Source organism: Rhinolophus hipposideros (genome assembly GCF_964194185.1).
Source record: "Rhinolophus hipposideros genome assembly, chromosome: 3".
In the NCBI taxonomy this organism is placed as follows: Eukaryota; Metazoa; Chordata; class Mammalia; order Chiroptera; family Rhinolophidae; genus Rhinolophus; species Rhinolophus hipposideros.
This window is the reverse complement of record NC_138049.1, coordinates 63,033,267-63,053,642: the sequence shown is the minus strand read 5'-3', so window position 1 is coordinate 63,053,642 and position 20,376 is coordinate 63,033,267. Positions and strand designations below refer to the sequence as shown.

Below are 20,376 nucleotides of genomic sequence, written 5' to 3'. Positions count from 1 at the left end.
TCATATAATTCATGAAATGAACAGCTCTAAACAGAAAAAAATAATAGTATTATATCTATAGTAGATAAAAAGCCATTTGACAACGTTGAATAACTATTCCTAATTAAAAGTAAAATGACTCATTAAAACAGAACCAGACACTTGTTTAACCTGCTAAAATAGATTTTAGACTCAAAAGACAACATATACTTTGAAGAAACACAGAAGCAATCCCATTCAAATCAGGAACAAGACAAGGATCCCTACAACTATTACTACAACTTAAAATTACACTTGTGTGTGACTGAATTAGATGAGAGGAAAATTAATGTAAGAAAAATCTACAGAGTTAAGCTATATCTATATACATTTAGTATAACTGAATACCTAGAAAAAGGAAGAGAACCAACAGCAAAGTCAGTACAAATACCAAAACGCAGCAAGAAAGTTGTATAAAGTTAGTATAAACCCAAATCAACAGCTTTAGAGTTTAAAAACTCATGTATTTAAAAAATATGCTAAAGTCCTACAGCTAACATCTTAATAGTTAAAAACAAATTTTCCTGCCCAAAAATGAGAAACAAACAAGGCTGTTCACTCTCACTACTTCTATTCAACATTAAATGAGAAGTTCTAGCCCCTACAATAAGGCAAGAAAAAGAAAAGGAATGCAGATTGGAAAGGAAAAACTGAAAGTGCCATTTGTTTAAAAAATGACACAACTATCTATGTAAAAAAATCTGATGGAATCTACAAAAAGCTGTAAGAATAATAAATGAGTTTGGCAAGATAAAAGATCAATATACAGAAAATCAACGTATACCTATGTTACTAAGAATTAGAGATTTAAAAAAATTTTAAATGCTATTTATAATAGTGTCATACAGTATAAAATAAATGTGGAAAAAAATCAGATGAGTAAAACCTAATACTTAAAACTACAAAAACTTCTGAGAGAAAAATAATGGGGAAAAAAGGAGACCTACCAGGTTGATTAACCAGAAAATGCGAAATTGTTAGGATGTCAATTCTCCACCTAATTTGACCTACATCTTCAATGCAACCCCAATCCAAATCCCAGCAGGCTTTTTTGTAGAAATTGGCAGCAAATTCTAAAACTCATATGAAAATGCAAAGGACTAAAATAGCCAAAACAACTCCAAAAAAGAAGTTTAAGTTGGGAGATTAATTCTGATTCCAAGATTTATTATAAAGTTAAGGAATCAAGACAGTGTGGTACTTGCATAGACAGACAAATAGATCAAGAGAACAGAACAGTCTATCAATAGACCCAGACGTACATGACATCTATTTTTTTATAAAGCTGCAGAAGAAATTCAATGAAAAAAGGATAGTGTCTTCAATAATTGGTACAGAATCAATTAGATACCCACATGCAAAACAAACAAACAAAAACCTATCAACAGGTTAACAACACAAATGTCTACAACTATGAAATAGTTAAATTATGGTACACTGAGAAAATGGAAATCTGTGCATATATTTAAAAAAGGAATGAAGGCGATCTCTATGTATCACTACTGAAGCCAGGGGACGCAATACATAAGTAAGTAAGTAAGTAAGTAAGTAAGTAAGTAAATAAATAAATAAATAAATAAATAAATAAATAAATGTATAGAACAGTGTGTTAAGAATCACTTCTTAAGTGTGATAAGGGTGGTAAGATGATAAATGTATTTGCTTGTACACGCATAAAGAAATTCTGATGGATACACCAAATACTAACACTAATGGTTACTCTTCTGAGAAGATGATAAAATGAATAGGAAACTTTCTGAGAAACTACTTGCTATGTGACTTTAAAAATTTTGTTAGCCATATTTAATCTATTCAAAGAATTCTTTTCTAATTGGCTTTCAAACTGGAAATGCAAGTAACATTGTAATTTGAGAAAATGCTACTTGTTATTACTGTTCTGGATGCTGTATTCTAGCTATGAATATCAAGTTAAAAAACTGAACAATGCATTATCCCTGCCCTGTATTTGATGGATCAAATTAGGCAAAATGAAGAGGTTGTTAATAGAGCTACACTAATAAAGTCCTAAAATCAAGTTATCTTTAAGATCTTATAGAGAAATGAAATTCCATTTTTTCTACAAAAAAGTATGTATTTTTCTATAGTTGTAAATTTTGTTTAAAACCACATAAAAACTAGCTTTTTTCATAAAAATGATCTATACTTCTCTGACAAATGTTTTATTATTCATAATATACTATTTTATCATTCCCATTAGCAAAGATAAAAATAATAAGAATCTCTAGAGCAATAACCTGTCAGCTATTACTCTATATCTGGTGTTACTAGCCTTCCCCTTTCGACCAACTCTGCTGCAACTTTCCTTCTGCAGCTTTCCTTCTGTATTCTACAACCAAAAACAATTTTAAGAGAAACTGAGAACAAAAAATAACAGTAAGAACTGAAAAGGGCTGAAGAGAAGGCTAATAATTAAAATTCCAAATATGAGAACTGCTTTAAAAATATATCCTATGATTTTAAAAAGGGGTTATATAAGCTAAGTATTTTTTAAAAAGTTAGAGCATCATGTTTTTCTAGTGAAAAACTACATTAAAAATTGTTCAACATAACTTCTTCAGATCCCTAAAGAACAGTTCTCACAATCATCCACTGCCAAATATTTCTAAACAGCCCTGATTTAGACTAATGAAACTATACTAAGACACATTTTCTTAAATGCTGAACTTTGAATTATGACAGCACAAGCTGTCAAATTAGTTTTTTTTAAACGAATGCAAACTGAAACAAGTTGGCTTCTGCCCAACTTTCACACTGTCCTTATAATTTAGAAAATATTTCTGTAAGAATACATAGCTCCAATAAGCTGATTTCCACCAAGGGTGTGGCCCATGTTAAGTATCAATGTTATCCTTACCCTACCAACTGGGCATGGCACAGAGGAGCACAGGCTCTTGTAGGCAGCCCTTTATAATATGCCTGCTGCCAAAACAGACACAAAAGGCAAGCAGTGAATTGTGGGAAGATCAGGGCAGCAGAAGTCAACCAACAGTTCCATGCCACGTAGGCATTATGCAAAATATTAATTACAGAATGGTTAACTTTACATTTGTTGAGAAAAAGGCCTGCAATAGAGCTGAGATTACTGCTAATACTATATCTAAGGGCTAATACAAAATTGAGTGGATATGAGTAGAAGCAGACAAAATACAACAAAAACTTACATCACCTAATATGTGAGGTTATATTAGAAAAGAGCTTAAAACATATAATTGCATATGTTGCTATATCTCGTATATTATTCTATCATAACCATCCCTCCTCCAAAAAATAATAATTCTATGGTGCATCTTTACTGTCAAATACTGTACAGCATCTAAAAAATAATGTGGCAAATCTCTATGCATTGAATGGAAATTTTTCCAAGCCACACTGTTAAGTGAAAAAAACAACAGTCCCAGAATATTTACTATGATGCATTTTAAGTATTCAAACAACAAAAATCAATAATAAAAGAAAACCTTTCGTGTGTGTATGTATATACATATATATGTAAATGAATTTTTAAAATAAGACTGTGTACTAAATACTGTTGACTTTCAGAAGGCCTAACATGTTATTTTCACTATTATATAACTCTAAAGTGCTTACAGCCTTTTTAAAAACATAATACAGACCAACAGCCATGAATCAAAAACTATTATGAGAAACAAGGAAGGAACCTAGCTTAACTTTCCATCACTGAGAACCTCACTAAGGAGGCGGAGACTTGGTTAATTGTACGTTTGTCCAAAATAGTACTATATTAAAAACAAAAGTACTATATTCAAGTAATTGCTGGAAAAACTCAAGACAATTTGGCAGGAAAATGTCATTCATGTTCCTTTTACAAGCTGAATTAGGATACATTATAAGTATTAATTAGAAAATGTTACCTTTCTTGAAGTATAAATGTCAAAAAATGGCTTATTTCTGACACTAAATGGTTCCTGTGTTTTGTCAATGAGGCCAGTCTTCATTTTTTCATGACGAGGATTTATTATTTCTCGTTCTATACACTGCAGACGAATATTAAAATCACAATCTCCAACTGGTTGTGCCTGAATTAAATGAGACAATTATTTAATTTTCAACTCTAAAGACTATTTTTTCAGCATAATTATCAAGGCTGTCACGTTGTACAGACGTCTGTGTAAACAGCATCCTTTGGAGCCGCCCAATGCACAGCCTGCACAACAGTACACACTAGCCCTGAAAATTAATTTAGCTAATGATAGAAGCATACTTAAACACATAAACACACACAGTTATTTATTTTAAAATTATAAATGCATAAAATAGTATGGGAAAGTGGTATAAATCTACTCTAATAAAAATTGATCCAAAATTTTCACATCTGAATTAAAGTATGACTATACTCGCTAATAATTTTTAGCACTTATATGAATAAAAGTATATGAATTAGTAAAACCTGTATGAAATCTAAAATCCACATAATTCAGGAAAGTATAAGCAAATAAGCAAACAATATATCAAAATAAGCAGTACCACCTATGTTTTTTGTTGTTTAAAGTGCTACCACTTTACAGGCATCAATAAGTAGAAGGTATTTATTAGACAAATACATGCTCAACTCTGAAAGCTAATATAGAACACAGTTTACATAATATATTCAATTATACAGTTATAAAGAAAGTTCTCTTCCCCCCATATGTACACATACAGTATATATACTACATGGTACATAGTACATACTCGTATGGTTTAAACCGTGAAATAAAAAGTGCATATATGCTTTGGTATGAGTTGAAGGGAGGAACTTGCCCGAGCCTAATGGTACATACAAATATTGTTTAACACATCATCTGCATGACACTAAGCGTCCAGATTAGCAGCATCATCTCAATGGTACATCAAGTACCACTCTTCTTTACTTGGCAATTGTACACCCATCAATGCACTTCTCCCATCTTTTCTGTCTTCTCCCTCTTCTCAAATCCATATTACTCAACCTACCATTCACCCAAGTTAATGTTCACAAAGGGGTGGCAGTACTTGCTTAAGCTGTGAACAATAAATATGCCTTGAAGATGACTTTTTCTGAACTTTGAAAGGATGATAATTTTGATACTCAGCAAAGAAAAAGGAGCAAGAGAAAGTAAGCAAGAGCTAGGTATGAGATAGAATATGTTGTTCCCTTTACATTCAGGCCTATAATTGTTTACGAAGGGTATTTATTGAGGAAATGCTAGTAAATGATCACTCAATCCATGTGTAATCTAAAATACTAGGTTTATTAGGCCTGTTAGATTAATTCAGACCACTGTAAAAGTCAAGTGGGACAAACAAGCCCTTCATTTTAAGAAAGAACGAATAAAAATAAATTCGTCTAAATTCCTTCCTAGATACATTTTGTTTTAAAATATACATAAATTCACTAAAACAACAAGAATAGATTGAAAGCAAGTTTACCTTCAAATCTATGCTGCCTATCATAAAGAAAGCTCTTGATAGACAGGTGTTGAATCCTTCAGAATAGACTACAGGAAGCACTCAACATGTATTGACTAATTAGCCTGCTTTGCATTCTTTCTCACTTCAAAACACTATCGATGCGGCCATTGGAGTTATCTTTCAAACAATAAAACTATGATCATATCATTACCATAACTAAACCCTTCAATAGTGTCCTATTACAAACAGAACTAAGCTAAAATGCCTTATTCAAGTAAACTAGCCCCCTACTCACCAATCCATTCTCATTTTCTGCTATGTCCCATGTATCACCACACATCAAATACACTGACAACCATCTAATGCTCCTGACCTTCAAAATTAAACTGTGTCACTTTCTCTGTAGGAAATTCCACACTTCAATGACTCAACTATACCCAGAGTAAGTTGGAATACTCTCCTCTCCACTATTTCTCATATATTTCTATATCTCTCATATATCTTTGTAGTTATACTTATGATATTACTATTGTTATTTCTTTACTTTTATACTCTCATCCATAAAACCAATGGTCTGCAAATTTATTTTTATTTTGTATCCAAACACATACAGTGTTTCCCCGAAAATAAGACCTAGCCCAATAATCAGCTCTAATGTGTCTTTTGCAGCAAAAATTAATATAAGACTTGCTATTATATTATCATATATTCTATTCTATAAGACCCGGTCTTATATTATAGTAAAATAAGACCAGGTCTTATATTAATTTTTGCTCAAAAAAACGCATTAGAGCTGATTGTCCAGCTAGGTCTTATTTTCGGGAAAACATGGTATCCTAACAAATGTATATATGTATATTAACTTTTAATAAATAGCAGACATGTACAACTGTATGTCATAAAACATAAGAATTGAATAAATATGTAAAAAATAAACAGAAGTTCTCCTGTTTTCTTCTCAAACCCCAATAAACTGTTGTGGAAGTGGCCTTTGGAGGCCAGTGCACTAAATTATGAATTCCCTAAAGGCAAGAAATTATGTATTATTCATCTGTATACCCAATACCTAGAACAATACTTGATATATAAAAGATGATCAATTAAAACCTTGCTGAACAAAATAAACTAAAGAATTGAAAATTTTTTAACTGTGATTTTTTTTTATAATAGTGATCTTAATTTGGTGATTCAAAATAAACAGAGTGGTTAATCATTAATGAAGCCTCCATAGTAAATTAAAGAATTAAATATATGGTGTTTTAATTATAAATATATCCTATTATCAGAAATATTTAAAATCAATGAAGTATGGTAAAAGGCACTCAATAAATATTTACTGCATGAATGACTGAACACTAGAGGTGAAAATGATTAATCATTTTACAGCAAAATATGGATGAATTTCCTAAATAAAGACACAAATACACAAACTTTGAGTTCTAATAAGTTTGATTTCATTAAATGGAAAACTTCTGTGGATCAATGCAAACTAAATTAGAAAAGATATTGTTTGCCACATTTATAACCAAGAAATAATTAGAATACAGAAAAGATAATGAATTCCTACACATTAAACAGAAAAAAAAGGTTGGCAACCAAAGAGAAAATTAAAAAATTATTTGAATCTACAATTAAGTCACTAAAGAAAAAAACAAATGAGTAAAAATATATGAAATATACTTAACTTCATTAGTAATCAGGGAAAAGCAAATTAAAACAAAGTGAGATATCATTTCACACATATCCAAATGGCAAAAATTGGTTATCTGATAATACCAACTGTAGTAAATCGGTATAACTACTTCTGAGAGGAATTTAGCAATGCAGCTAATAAAGCTGAAGTTGCCAATACAATGAGAATCTCCATGTTGCAGGGATAAGGGACAGGACTTTTTAAAACACTTTCCAGATGATTATATCCCAAGAATGAGAAGTGTCCTAGAGAAACTTTAACACAGGTGTACAAGAATAAAACATATAAAACTTTTCAATGCACAAACTATGGATATTCAAATGTCCATCAAGAGGAAAAAAAGATGGTCAAATATATGGTGATAGAAGGAGAACTGACTTTGGATGATGAACACACAATGTGATAAATAGATGATGTAATACAGAGCTGTACATTTGAAACCTATGTAACTTTACTAACCATTGTCACCCCAATAAATTTTAATTAAAAAAAAGAGAAAAGATATATTCCATATATTTATACAATATAATCATCAACAGTAATTAAAGTGAATGAACTAAAGCTACACGCATTAACAGATAAATCTACAAAATATTGTGGAGCAAATGTTGGGTACCACAGTATGGTACTATGACATTTATATCACTAGAAACCTTGCAAAAGAACACCGTATCTAGCTTATAGACACACACATTGATAGTCAAGGTATTAAAAACATTCGTGGGGATAATAAACACCAAATTCAGGGTAGAAGGTGTTACTTCTGGGTCAAGAATAGGATGATAGAGGTGTGCACAAGAAACCTCTACTGAATCTGTAATCATTTATTTCTTATTAAAAAGAAAGTGGAGTAAAAATGACAAAGTTAAGCTTCAACAAATCTGGTGGTCAGTACATAAGTATTCTTTATATTATTCTCTGTACTTTGGTGTATGCTGGAATTTTTCCCATTTTTTTAACGAATTGGAAGGTTACTGTCTATGACAAAGTCCCCAGGCTAAGAAGTAAACCTGCACTACACACATTTCACAGCAGAGCTCAGTATAAAGAGGCAAAGGACACAGTGCTTCCCCATTCACAAAGAAACAAGGCTGTCCCCACCCTTTATGTCTCATTATGGGCCAAGGAACATTATTCCAAGATCTGTGATAAGAGTAAGTCAATTCTGGAAAGCATCCCTTTTGAGGAACACAGTAGTCAGAAACAGAACAAAATTCAAACTTGATGGTTTCTGAGCTTGAGTTTCTTATATTTGAAATTCTGTTTAAAATACAGAAATTCAACAAAATAAAACAAGATATATACATTGAAAATTTCCAGGAAAAAAAATGCCATTAAGTGATATGGATTAATGTAATCTTGAATATTAATACTGCAATTTAAAATACATACTCCTCAAAAAAAAGGTTTTAAAAAGTTTGTTATAAATCTTCAAAACCTTAAAACTTAACACTTTTAATTCCAGAATTCTTAATTGCTTTCAGTCTGCTTGGAATAATAAATGATTATACAATCTGAATAATATAGTTCTAGAGCAATGATTATACCTTTTCATAGATGTACACTACTGAATTTCTTCCATTACAGAATTCATCTTGTACTACCTAAATAATTTTGACATTCAATTAAACACTAACAAGCAAACAGATTCTTGGATAGTCTAAAAGTACAGGAAATGGATAGAGAATATAATTTCTCTTTTTTGATACCTATTTACAATAGGGAATTTTATACTTTGTTTTTAAGTTTCCTGCCTGTACTCAAGAATAACAAATTTGCGCCTCCATGGTATACATTCAACACTCACAATCAGTTTCCTCTCTCTTTTTTTTAAATGACAGACAATAATAAAATTGGGGGACTCCTTTTTTAAATCAAAGACAGGATAACTAAAACCAAGACATTTCCATTTTACAATATATTATCTCGTTTTATCCCAATTAAACTGTTTTTCTTTACTCACTTGAAGTACCTAAAGAATCTAAAGACAAATGTGCAAAACATTAAGCAACAAGATAAAGAAAAGATGTAAAAGTAACTTGGAAGAATCACAATTTTTCTTTCCTGCTATGTCTAAGGTAGCAACACTTTTTATTTGTTAAAAACATCTATTATCTCAGTGACAATTTTTCTTTTATAAATTATAGAAGATACTTACATTGAATTTAATTATGTCATAAATCAAATATCGAGGAACGGCTTGTCCATTTACTCTGTCAATAATCATTTCCTTCAAAGAGAAAAGAAGATAAGTTTCTTCATTCTTTAACAGCAATTTCTTTAATTTGATTGAAATATAACATATACACAGAAAGCATATAAATCATAAATTATACAACTTGATGAAATTTCAAAGTGAACACACTTATACCCAGATCAAATCAATACTGTCAGCACCCCAAAAATCCCCATCACGAATTTATTCTGTATTAAAATAAAGACATATGACAATATCCCCTTATATATTTTTATATTTTAATTTCTATGTTATATTTTGTTTTATGTTTTAATTACTAAGCAGCTATTGGGATAAAAAGACTACAAATTTTGAATTCCAAATATCAGGAACATTTTAAAAATAATTTTGTTAAATCATTATTGCTTTATATTTTATTATATACCAATTACTTTAATCACAAAATCTACAGGTATAAATGGTGCCCTTATAATAGATATAATCCCCAGATGACCTACGTGGTTCCATGTCCGTCTATTTTGATCAAAGGGGAACAGGACGAAAGAATATATCACAGCCATTAAATGAAAAGAACTTAAATTTTGCACTGACAGGAAAGACTAAAGAATGATTACAGGTAAATAATGTAGTATTTTATAAAATTTTAATTCTTAATAATAGGTTTCACTTAAAATGACTACACTTTCCTTATAGTCTTCCAAACTAAACAGGTTTTTTAATCTAACTTCATGACAGAAATTCCACACACGACCATCTAGAATTACAAACACACTGATTTAGGACAAGTATATTTTGTTGTTATAAGAAATTATTACCAATTAATTTCTTTCTCAAATATGTATTTGCTAAGCTACAAACATATTAATGATTATTGTCTTGAATCTAACTCTCACTTTCATTGTTTTAAACTGTTTAATGAAATATTTTAATACTTGTATCTGAGAACTTTGTAAGCCACAAGGCGGTGCCAATAATAGGTTTCAATTAATCATTCTTTTCAAAACTGGTGGATGGAAATTAAGTGACCTTCCAGGTTCAGATTGCACACATCACAGAATTTCCCTCCCAAAATACCTGATGAAATGAGCAATAACATATCTTTCTTTAAACATTAATAAAAGCAAAAAAAAAAAATTACTATCAGCAAGTAAAACAAGTAAAAAGAAATAAACAAATGAGTAAGCTTTAAAAATTGACAGCACAAAAACTACCACAATTCTGGTGGAACAAAAAGGCACAGCAGGGTTCATCTCCAAGCCAACTAAATCCCCAGAAGCTCTACTTGTAAAATGACAAATTATTGATAACTGTCACTATTACACTCAAATACAGACAAAAACTGTGGTTATTCTCATCCTCTTTTTTCCCCTCTTCTCATTTGTAGAGTAATAAAAATAGCAGGACACTCTTTCTGCCTGAAGTAACGGCTCCCAGACTCCATGCTAAACTGAAGAAGTCTGAGCATTATTGGAATAAAACATGGTTCCCAACTAGCTGAAGAAAAACATTCACCAAGAGTTTTTAAAAGATAACAGAACCCAGGGAGTGTAACAAAGACCCGATACCCAGGCTGAGTTCTTTCCAATAACCCACCCAACACAATGGCCCTTCCCCACAGCTGCCATCTCTGCTCTAGGCTACAGAAAAGTAAGTAAACAAAATAACTAAACTTCAAACTTAGTTTAAAAAATTGGAACCCTGTACACTGTTGGTGGGATTGTAAAATGGTACAAGCACTACCGAGAATAGTATGGCAGTTCCCTCAAACAATTAAAAACAGAACTATCTTATGATCCAGTGACCCCAAATATAGGTATGTATCCAAAAGTATTGAAAGCAAGGTTTTGAAGAGATATTTGCACACCCACGTTTATAGCATTATTCCAATAGCTAAAAAGTAGAAGCAACCCTAATGTATATATATATGCCACCTTTATTTATACATTCATTTGTTGAACATTTCATACATACACACATGTGTCTGCGTGTGTATAACGGAATATTATTCATCCTTGAAAAGAAAAGAAATCTATCAAATGTTACAACATGGATAAACCTTGAGGACATTATGCTAAGTGAAATAAGCAAGTCAGAAAAGGACAAATATTGTATGATTTCACTTATATGAGATATCGAAAGTAGTTAAATTCACAGAAATAGAAAGTAGAATGATGGTTGCCATGGGCTGGGGGTCCTGGGGAGCTGTTTCATGGGTATAGAGTTTCAGTTTTACATGATAAAAAGGTTCTGGAAATGAGCCCTATAACTGTCCCAGCTTATTGCAAGGAGAGTTTCCAGGCTTCATGCAGGCAGGGGGATTATAGATGGACCCTAGCTTTCTCCATGAGTTGAGAAAATACAACAGGTTGTCCAGGGAAACCAATGATGCTAGAGTTCTTAGGGTAGAGTATGAGAGAGAGACAGAGACAGAGAGCGAGAGCGAGAGCGAGAGCGAGAGCGAGAGAGAGAGCGAGAGAGCGAGAGAGCGAGAGAGCGAGAGAGTGAGAGAGAGAGAGAGAGAGAGAGAGAATGCGCGCCAGGGAAAGAACTCCAGATATCTACAGACAGACCCCTTTGAATATTCAGCAGAGTATGCATGTGAGGAAACTACTCAAGGCCAGGCAAGGAAAAGTCTTAAAGGGAACCATATCTAGCACTGACACAAGGTTGGGAATAATGACTGTTCCCACCAGCCAGATTAGAAAATCTCATAATTCACAGGGCAATGAGTACTCAGAAGGATCTTGTCTCAGTAGTGGAGAATATTATTCCTAGACTAAAGACTGCTGTAGTCCACCTAACAAATCTCAAAAGCAAGACTCAAAAGGTACAAACTAGTTCCAAATAAACTAACTACATCCCAGAACAAAGCTCACAAATATTTATAGGAATACAAAAATATCAAGCCCCCAAAATGGTAAAATTCAAAATCTAATCATCTAATCAAAAATTACCAGGTATACAAAGAGGCAAAAATATACAACCCATAAAAAGGGGGGGAGGGGATCAATCAATATAGGCCCCAAAGTGAGAGAGATGTTAGAGTTATTGGGCAAGAACATTAAGATGGCTTATATAACAGTATTCCACATATTCAAAAGTTAAGTAGAGACATAGAAGACACACACACACACACACACACACACACACACACATACACACAGAGGCTCAAAATGAATTTCCAGAGGTAAAAACTATGTCTGAGGTGAAACAATACTGTGGTTAGGATGCAAAGCAATGTAGACACTGCAGAAGTAAAGACTAGTGAACCTGAAGATATAGCAGCAGACGCTAGCCAAAATGAAACACAGAGAGAAAACAGTTTGTTTTAATTAAAAGAGCATTAGTACTTATATCTCCAAAAGGGGGAATGGCGGAAATAATGGCAAAAAATTTTCTACTTTTGATGAAAACTTTAAAAGATACTCAAGAAACCCCAAGCATAAGAAACATGAAGAAAACTACAGCAAGGCACATCAACTTTGTATCACTCAAGAGCTTGTTAGAAATTGCTCCATTATCTGTTGGTATTAAATATTACTGTGGAGAAATATGACGCTTGACTCCTCCATTATGGTTCCCACTCACTCCCCCAAAAAAAATTCCTGCATGTTTGTGATTTTTCTATTCTCTATACGTTTCTATATTCCATTCCCTTTAGTTGAAGTCCACGGGCATCCACTCTTCTGCCTATCTATCCACTATCTCCTGAACCCAAACTATGTATTAGGCATAGCTCTAAGCGCTAAAGAAATTAAACACACAGTGCCTATCTTCAAGGAACTCAAAGTCCCAGAAAGAGTGGAAAATATATAAGGAAATAAATCCAATGAAGCATTATACTTTTAATAACCGATGGCCATATAGATAGAATGACCTAAATGTCTAAATCAGAATATTTCTGAGACTGAAACTATTTGCTATTAATTAGTTTAGTATTTAACAGCTATACTAATTCAACAGGTATATCCCTATACTATGCCAGCCAAATAAGGACATAAGATATAAGGTTAAGAAGTAGTAATTTCTACTTGAAGAGTAAAAGAATGGTTTGATAAGATGCATTGCTCTTAGTTGAATCCTGAAAGATGCAGTGGACATTTTCTAGCAGGATGGTGGATAAAACAAAAGGTATTATTACAAAGGTGAGACAAAAAAGATGGTTTGGGGTAACCTGTCAAAGCTCAGTATAAGAGGAACTTATGGTTCAAGGGCTCACAGTCAAAGATGATGCTAAAGACATTGGCATGGCCTGGATATAAAGAATATTATGTTGAGGAGCTCGGCTTTAGTGCTGTGGGCAACAAGGAACCTTTGAATGGTTTCAATAAAAGGAGATAATTAGCTGTTCTCTGGAAAACCTGTGGGCACTCAAAGCTCATCTCAAAGGTAACCCATTCCTTAAAATCCTTTCAGATAAAGCCGACTCATTTCTAATCATCGGAGTTCATCCAGTGATGAAATGCTCTGGAATTAGGTAGCAGTAATCGTTGCACAATCCTTCAAATATACTAAAAACCACTGAACTGTACACTAAAATGATGAATTTTATAGTATGCTAGTATATTTCAATTTTTAAGAATAAAAATAATTGTTTTTTTAATCCTAAAATCAATTCTTCAGAGTGAAGGAAAATGATGGAACCCCAGACACACTGCATATATTCAATGTAAGCTATGTACATATTGATTATACATGTTCTATAAACATAAGCACAATAAAATGACTAAAAGGAAGTACATCAAAATGTTAAAATGTAATCTCTTCTGGGATAATTGAATTTTTCTATTTTATAATGTACAGACTTACTAAAATTTTAACAACGAGCATACATATTCCTTTATAAAAAATTAACAGTTGAAAAGACACGCCATTTTTCCAAGATTCTTGCTATTAACTTTAATGATTAACTGCCATATCTTCCTCTTAGCTTCAATATAAAATTGATTGAATTTCACTGATTTGTTTCAAGCAAATTAACGCCATATTTCTAAACTCCTATTTTCCACATTTTGTGGGTCAAAGAATATCATTTAGAGAGAAAAACAAAAGCTTCAGTGCTCACCTCTGACAGCCAGACAATTAGGTAGTTTTGAGTTATTCTTGGATTTGGAATTTTACAAAAACAACTTGCAAATGAAAATACAGAAGAAACAGGAAACTACAGAGGACTGCTTTAATTAACTAACTGGAAAAACAGATATGACAACTATAATTCTGGTCCAAGTAAATTGATACCATGAATCATATTGCTATTTTAAAACCTCACAAGATTCTATTATGCTGCTCTCAGTTATCCAACTTTGGGGTGAAAATAAATAGTATTGCTAAGTTAAATCTGAAGATGGTTAAACATCTAATTTTCAAGCATTATTTCCTACCTGGAATGACCTCAGCCTATGTCCAACAAAACGCTCTTTCTACATAAATTTTCCATATCGAATGTCAACTCCTCTATTATACATCTTTAGTTCCTAACTAGATGCAATTTATTTCTCTTCTAAACCACAACAGGGCTTGTTTTAAATACCAATTATTTGGTATTATCGGCACTTTACAAACCATCACAACAGTATCAAGAACTAAGTATTGTTATTAGCCTCACTTCGTTATAGATGAAGAAACTGAGGAAATTATATAAGGTCCCTCATGTAATAATAAATGGAGTCAATAAGGTACCATGATTTAGTTAGGGCTCTTAACCACTATGCTATACTATCCCTTAAAATGGAAAAGTCCTTCACCAAATTAGAAAATGTAAAATTTTTAAATCCTACCATTTAAGACAATGTACAGAAACTTTATATATGATTGGTAAATTGTACATGTGTTCAAACTTTCTGGAATTACATGTCAACATTTAAAATGGGCATGCCCTTGAATCCAGCATAGTGAACACAGTACAGCCTGTTACCATCCCTTCCTTGGGAGCCCAATTCCCACACTCCAAGTGGTGCTGCTACCAAGGAGTTCCTGGCTTCCACTGCCACTCTTCCATGGTACATAATTCAGGCAAGGCCCTCTGAAGTGGAGTCTTCCCTGGGATCGACATTATGGATGTTGGGAGAACATGTTATCTTTCAGCTTGAGTGGCAATGAAATTTGCCTCTCAAGTGGCAAGAACCTTCATGCGGAATGAAACCAAACAGACAAGTAAAGCAAAGACAGCGGGAAAGACAAAGCATGGCCACTATTATTTGAGCCAGACCCAGCCTGAATCAGGCCAACCTGAAACATAATTATCTGAATCACTCTTGTTCTTTTTTTCTTCAGTTATTTTAAATTGGACTTCAGTTACTTGCAATCAAGAGTCTAAATATACATTACAAGCTCACCTCTAAGAATCTTTTTAATTATAAAATTGCACAATTGTGAAAGGGAAAGGTATAAGGATACACATTCAAGTGTGTCTTATAATAGAAAATAAAACTACAAAAATCAAAATATCCCCCCAAAAAAGGTCTGGTTTAAAAAATCAAACAATTATTTCTTAAAGTTGCCTGACAGAACAACTTGGGCACTTTTTAAAAGTATAGATACCTTGGCCGCTGGGATAATCTAATTCATTAGGACTAGGATGGGCTATTGGAATGGGTCATATTTTTAACAAACATCCCCTACAATTTTCACAATCAAAATAGTCTGGAAACCCCACATTACGGTGTATCATACGGTGTACATATACAATGGTGTATCATTCAGACATTTACGAGAAAGATATCCAAAACAAATTGCTAAGTGGAAAAAAAAGACAAGTTACAAAACTCATATATCATTTAGTTCTTTTCATGCAAAATTATGTAATTATCTATGTGTTTACCAATTTGACCAGAGCACTCATTTGCAACCAGGGCAAAGGTGTCATAATTATTCGGCATCTTACTGAGCCCAAAAGGGGGTCCCAACCCCCCTAAAAATTCTGATACACATTCTCTAAGAATCTAAGTTGTGAGTTGCTATTATTAATATGAATGTGTTATATCCCTCAGAAACAGATAGAAGATTGAACTCTGGCACAGAGAAAAATCTGGAATAATGCTCATCAAAATGGTAGGAGTTCAGATGATTTTTACCATCTTGTTTGTAATGTTTTGTATTATTTAGTTTTTATTTACAATGAATCGATATTTTTAGAATTGGGGAGAAGAAAGCTATTTGCATGAAAGCAAGTTAAAACATTTTAATCAAGTACTTAGATGATTATTAAATGCAGATTTTCTGAAATAGGAAAACTCTTATCACCTTTGAAATTTGAATGTAAAAGTACAGTGGTTGCTTACATACAAAGGCAGGCTTCTCTATAAAAAAGAACTACTAGTCCATATAGCTGAAGAGCTAAGGGGAAAATGTGGTATGTCCTATCACTTAATTAAAATTCAACTGGCAAGTAAAATAAAAAAATAAAATTAGTCTTTTTCAATACGAATTTTGTTTCCAATCAGAAAAACAAAATATTATTTAATTTTGTTCACTTACTCTCACACCCAAGACAATGATCAAATGACAGTAACTGCAGGTAAGAAAGAAACGGAATTTAACACCCTAATAAAAACTAGATTTGATTCTTTATACATCAATTATACCTAATTTAAAAAAAAAACATTAAAAATTAGATGCAATTCTAAACTTCCCATTTAATTAATAAAAATACACATTTACAAGAAACAAAAATGTCAGTTTAATTTTTTTTAAAAAAGGATAAAGTATTACTTACCCCATCCAAGAGAGTATTTGATAAATGTATACGGAGATCTTTACGAAATGGAAATTCCAGATTTGAAACATGAAATACTGAATTATCTCTATCAACCATAAAAACTTCATTTGTGCCATCAATCAACATCATATACCTATAAATATTAAAAAGGTAATATTAACAGTATAATCCAAGAATAGAGTCATACGAAATAACAGTTAAATTGTTTTTCCTCAGATTTACAATAGCTATGTGGAATAATGGTCACAAGATTCCAGACCACCCCCCATCATTCAAATTGAAGTACCACAAATAACAAATATTCTTTTTTTAAAAATTGTTTCCTATAAAAAAAAAAACACAAACTACAGAGAAACCAAAGCTTTTTATGGAGACCATGTGATGTTCAAAGGCAACCCTATGACCCATCTTAGGAAAGAATAGTTCTATAATTTTTATTAGATGTTAAACATCAAAGTTTACAAAACACATCAACACACAAACATGCAATTGACTGCATTTTGTCTGCTCAACAGCTATACAAATTAGGTATTACTTTCTCTACTTTGCAGTACAAAAAAACAAAGTAAGTGATTTGCATATGGCCAGACCTCAAACTATCCAATGCCCTTTCTACCACACTCCAGTTAGCAAAACAGTCCCTCTTTGAATCAAAATTACAATACAGCCAGATATCACCATTTCAGGTACAGTTCTCATTCATTACTATAAAATTAAAATATTTTTAAATACAAGCCTTTGAGAATTTCTATTAGCCCTTATCTTCTTAAAGCCAATCAATACGTGGGAGAATTTAAATACTTTAACATATGTCATTCTTCAAATGGTCAAGTTACCATCACTGATTCCCATCAATAGATCAAGAAGTGAGCTCTACTTCATACATATATAGAAATACAGTCCAGACGAGTTCAAGCTGAGAAAATTACAGACTGATAGACAATGCCACCAAACAGATAATGTGGCAAGATTTGGGGTGAACATGGAGACCACACCCAGGTACCAAACTCTTCAAAGAATGAGAGAAAATTGACAGCAAGAAATTAGTAAGTTAAAAAAGTCAGGAGCGTCAAAGGAACAGAATCATTTTAGGTTGCTTTTTAGGTGTTTTTTTTTTGTTCGTTGTTAAATGAAAGAATGGAAGAATACTAGTCAGGATGTACCATGGAAAATGGAGGAGAATGCTGAGCAGTTGGTCCAACCTCCTACCCATGAGGTATATCAGAAAAAAGAAAGGACACTGAACGCTGGAGCTGAATCAAGTTAAGGCAAAGGCACAGAAGAAACATTAAATGAAGAGATGGAAGCTAACATGGTACATGGCAGACGTTATAAAAAAGGATAGTTTGTTTCATATAAAGAAACAAGAGCAAACAGACAGGTTTAGGCTAGGTGAGGAGAAATGGGAGAGCTGATTAAGGTAAAAGAAGTGTGTGATAACAGGTTGTAGAGCATCAAGACCAAAGGGGCTACATTTGGGAACTAGATTGGAAACATGCTGTTACTAGTATGTTTAAAATAAGTAGTCATAGCAGGCCCCTGGGGAGGAGGTAGAGCGCTCTTGCTACATATTGAAACAGCTATAGCCCTAGTAGATGGGGATTCTGGAGACTCAGGTTTCACTAGAAAATAAAATATGCCTCAGTCTGGACTGACTGTGTATCTGAGATATTCCTACACCAACTGCCAGGCCAGCAGGCTGGCAGACAACACGAATACTTAGTTCCCAAAGCCTTTCTGCACATGCTTTTCAAAAGCAGCAATTCTTGGTGGGCAAGGAGAATTTAGGCTTCTTGGAAGAAGTCAGCCTTATCCCAAACTGTGTTTCAAAAAGAATTTAAGTCAACATAAGAAAAGGTCAAATAAAAAGCAATTGTGATATCTTCTGCAAAAATGGTATTGAAGACACACTCCATCACGTTGTTTAAGGACCTAAACCAGCATTTTACAAAGCTTAATATTTACTTGAAAAAGCATTTCATGGCAAAATAAACTAGGGAAACACCTCATCTTTCTCTTAGGTCAAGATACATATTAGGAATATTTAAGGTTATAAGAAAACATATATAAGTCTGTTTACCTTATTTAGCCCATTTTTTCCTAAACTTTATCCTGAAATGTTAATATTTGGCAGAATAAGCGTCATATATTCACAAGTAGAGGAAAGCTGGCTTATGCTAATAAATTTTAAAATTCAGGAAAAAAATAGTTTGTTTCTTCTGATCATCTGATGATGACAGAAATTATATTTCCCTTTTCACTGGTTGCCCAGAAGCTCAGAATTAAATACAATGTTCAAATAGAATAAATATTAAATCCCAAGGTGCTAGTATATTTGCTTCTACTGTCATAATTGCTTATTTTCCATCCATATTTTAACACACTTATTTGATACACATATGTGTATGTGTGTGTATATATTATATATCAGTCCTTTCTTTTTACTTAAAGTGAAATACTAAAAGAAAATACTGTCTATATACACTTACACGTGAACAGAATAAAAGACTGAGTAAGAAAAGGCTTTAGAATATAGAGTTCACTATAAAGGATTGCTCATGGGAAACACAGCTTCTATCTGCAGAGATACCAGAGGAATTATTCAGCAGTTGGTATTTAGGGATTCTTCTGCACATATAAATTTTCAGGCTTTAGAACAAAAGTTTCTGGGATATGATGTTTGGTTTGAACTCCAGTCACTCCAAAAGATGGAAATATTTCCACATTACTCCCGTCTCTGAAAGCAGCCAGATTCTTTAAAAAGTGACAACTATCCCATATAGTGTCAGATGCTGGCTTAGTACATAACTATGGTTCTACCTTCAGTAGCTCTGAATCACTAGTGCAAAATAATTTCATATTAATTAGGAAATTACCTCCATAGCAAGTTTAATATTCATAATTACTAAATTGTTCATATTACATCCAGTCTCATTAAAAGACAAAAATTAATTCAGTAGAAGTTTCACTGAATTAGAAAACATTGATTCACTTTTTAAAGTATATATACCAAAGCTGTATAAATAACCAAAAAAAGCCAAATTTATAAACTTCTTTACTTTAAATGCTGGTTTTCCAGCTTTACTAGAAACAATCTTTCAGGGCAGTCACTGAGATGTGGGACAACTAATCAAGTAAAACTAATCAAGTCATTCATATATTAATGAAATTTAGGAAGTACCTAATTAAAGAAGAGAATAAATTGTTTAAAAATGTTAGTGACTAATAGCATCTTAGAGTCCTAATTCACATGCCTAATACTAATAGTCTAAGAGTAAAACAGAATTTAAACATTTTATAATTTAAATTTATCACCAATTCAAACCAAAGTTCACCATC

General features: G+C 32.5%; 1 protein-coding gene across 2 annotated transcripts in view; it reads right to left on the bottom strand.

The window, feature by feature from the left end:
- RNGTT (RNA guanylyltransferase and 5'-phosphatase) overlaps positions 1–20,376 on the bottom strand; it is a 240,922-nt gene that overhangs the window by 155,734 nt on the left and 64,812 nt on the right. For both annotated transcript variants that reach the window (XM_081033244.1, XM_081033243.1), the window contains exons 9-11: positions 17,035–17,170; positions 9,282–9,353; positions 3,912–4,076 (exon numbers count right to left, since the gene is read on the bottom strand). In XM_081033244.1, the coding sequence (XP_080889370.1) occupies positions 3,912–4,076; positions 9,282–9,353; positions 17,035–17,170 (373 nt within the window). The remainder of the gene's footprint in view (positions 1–3,911; positions 4,077–9,281; positions 9,354–17,034; positions 17,171–20,376) is intronic.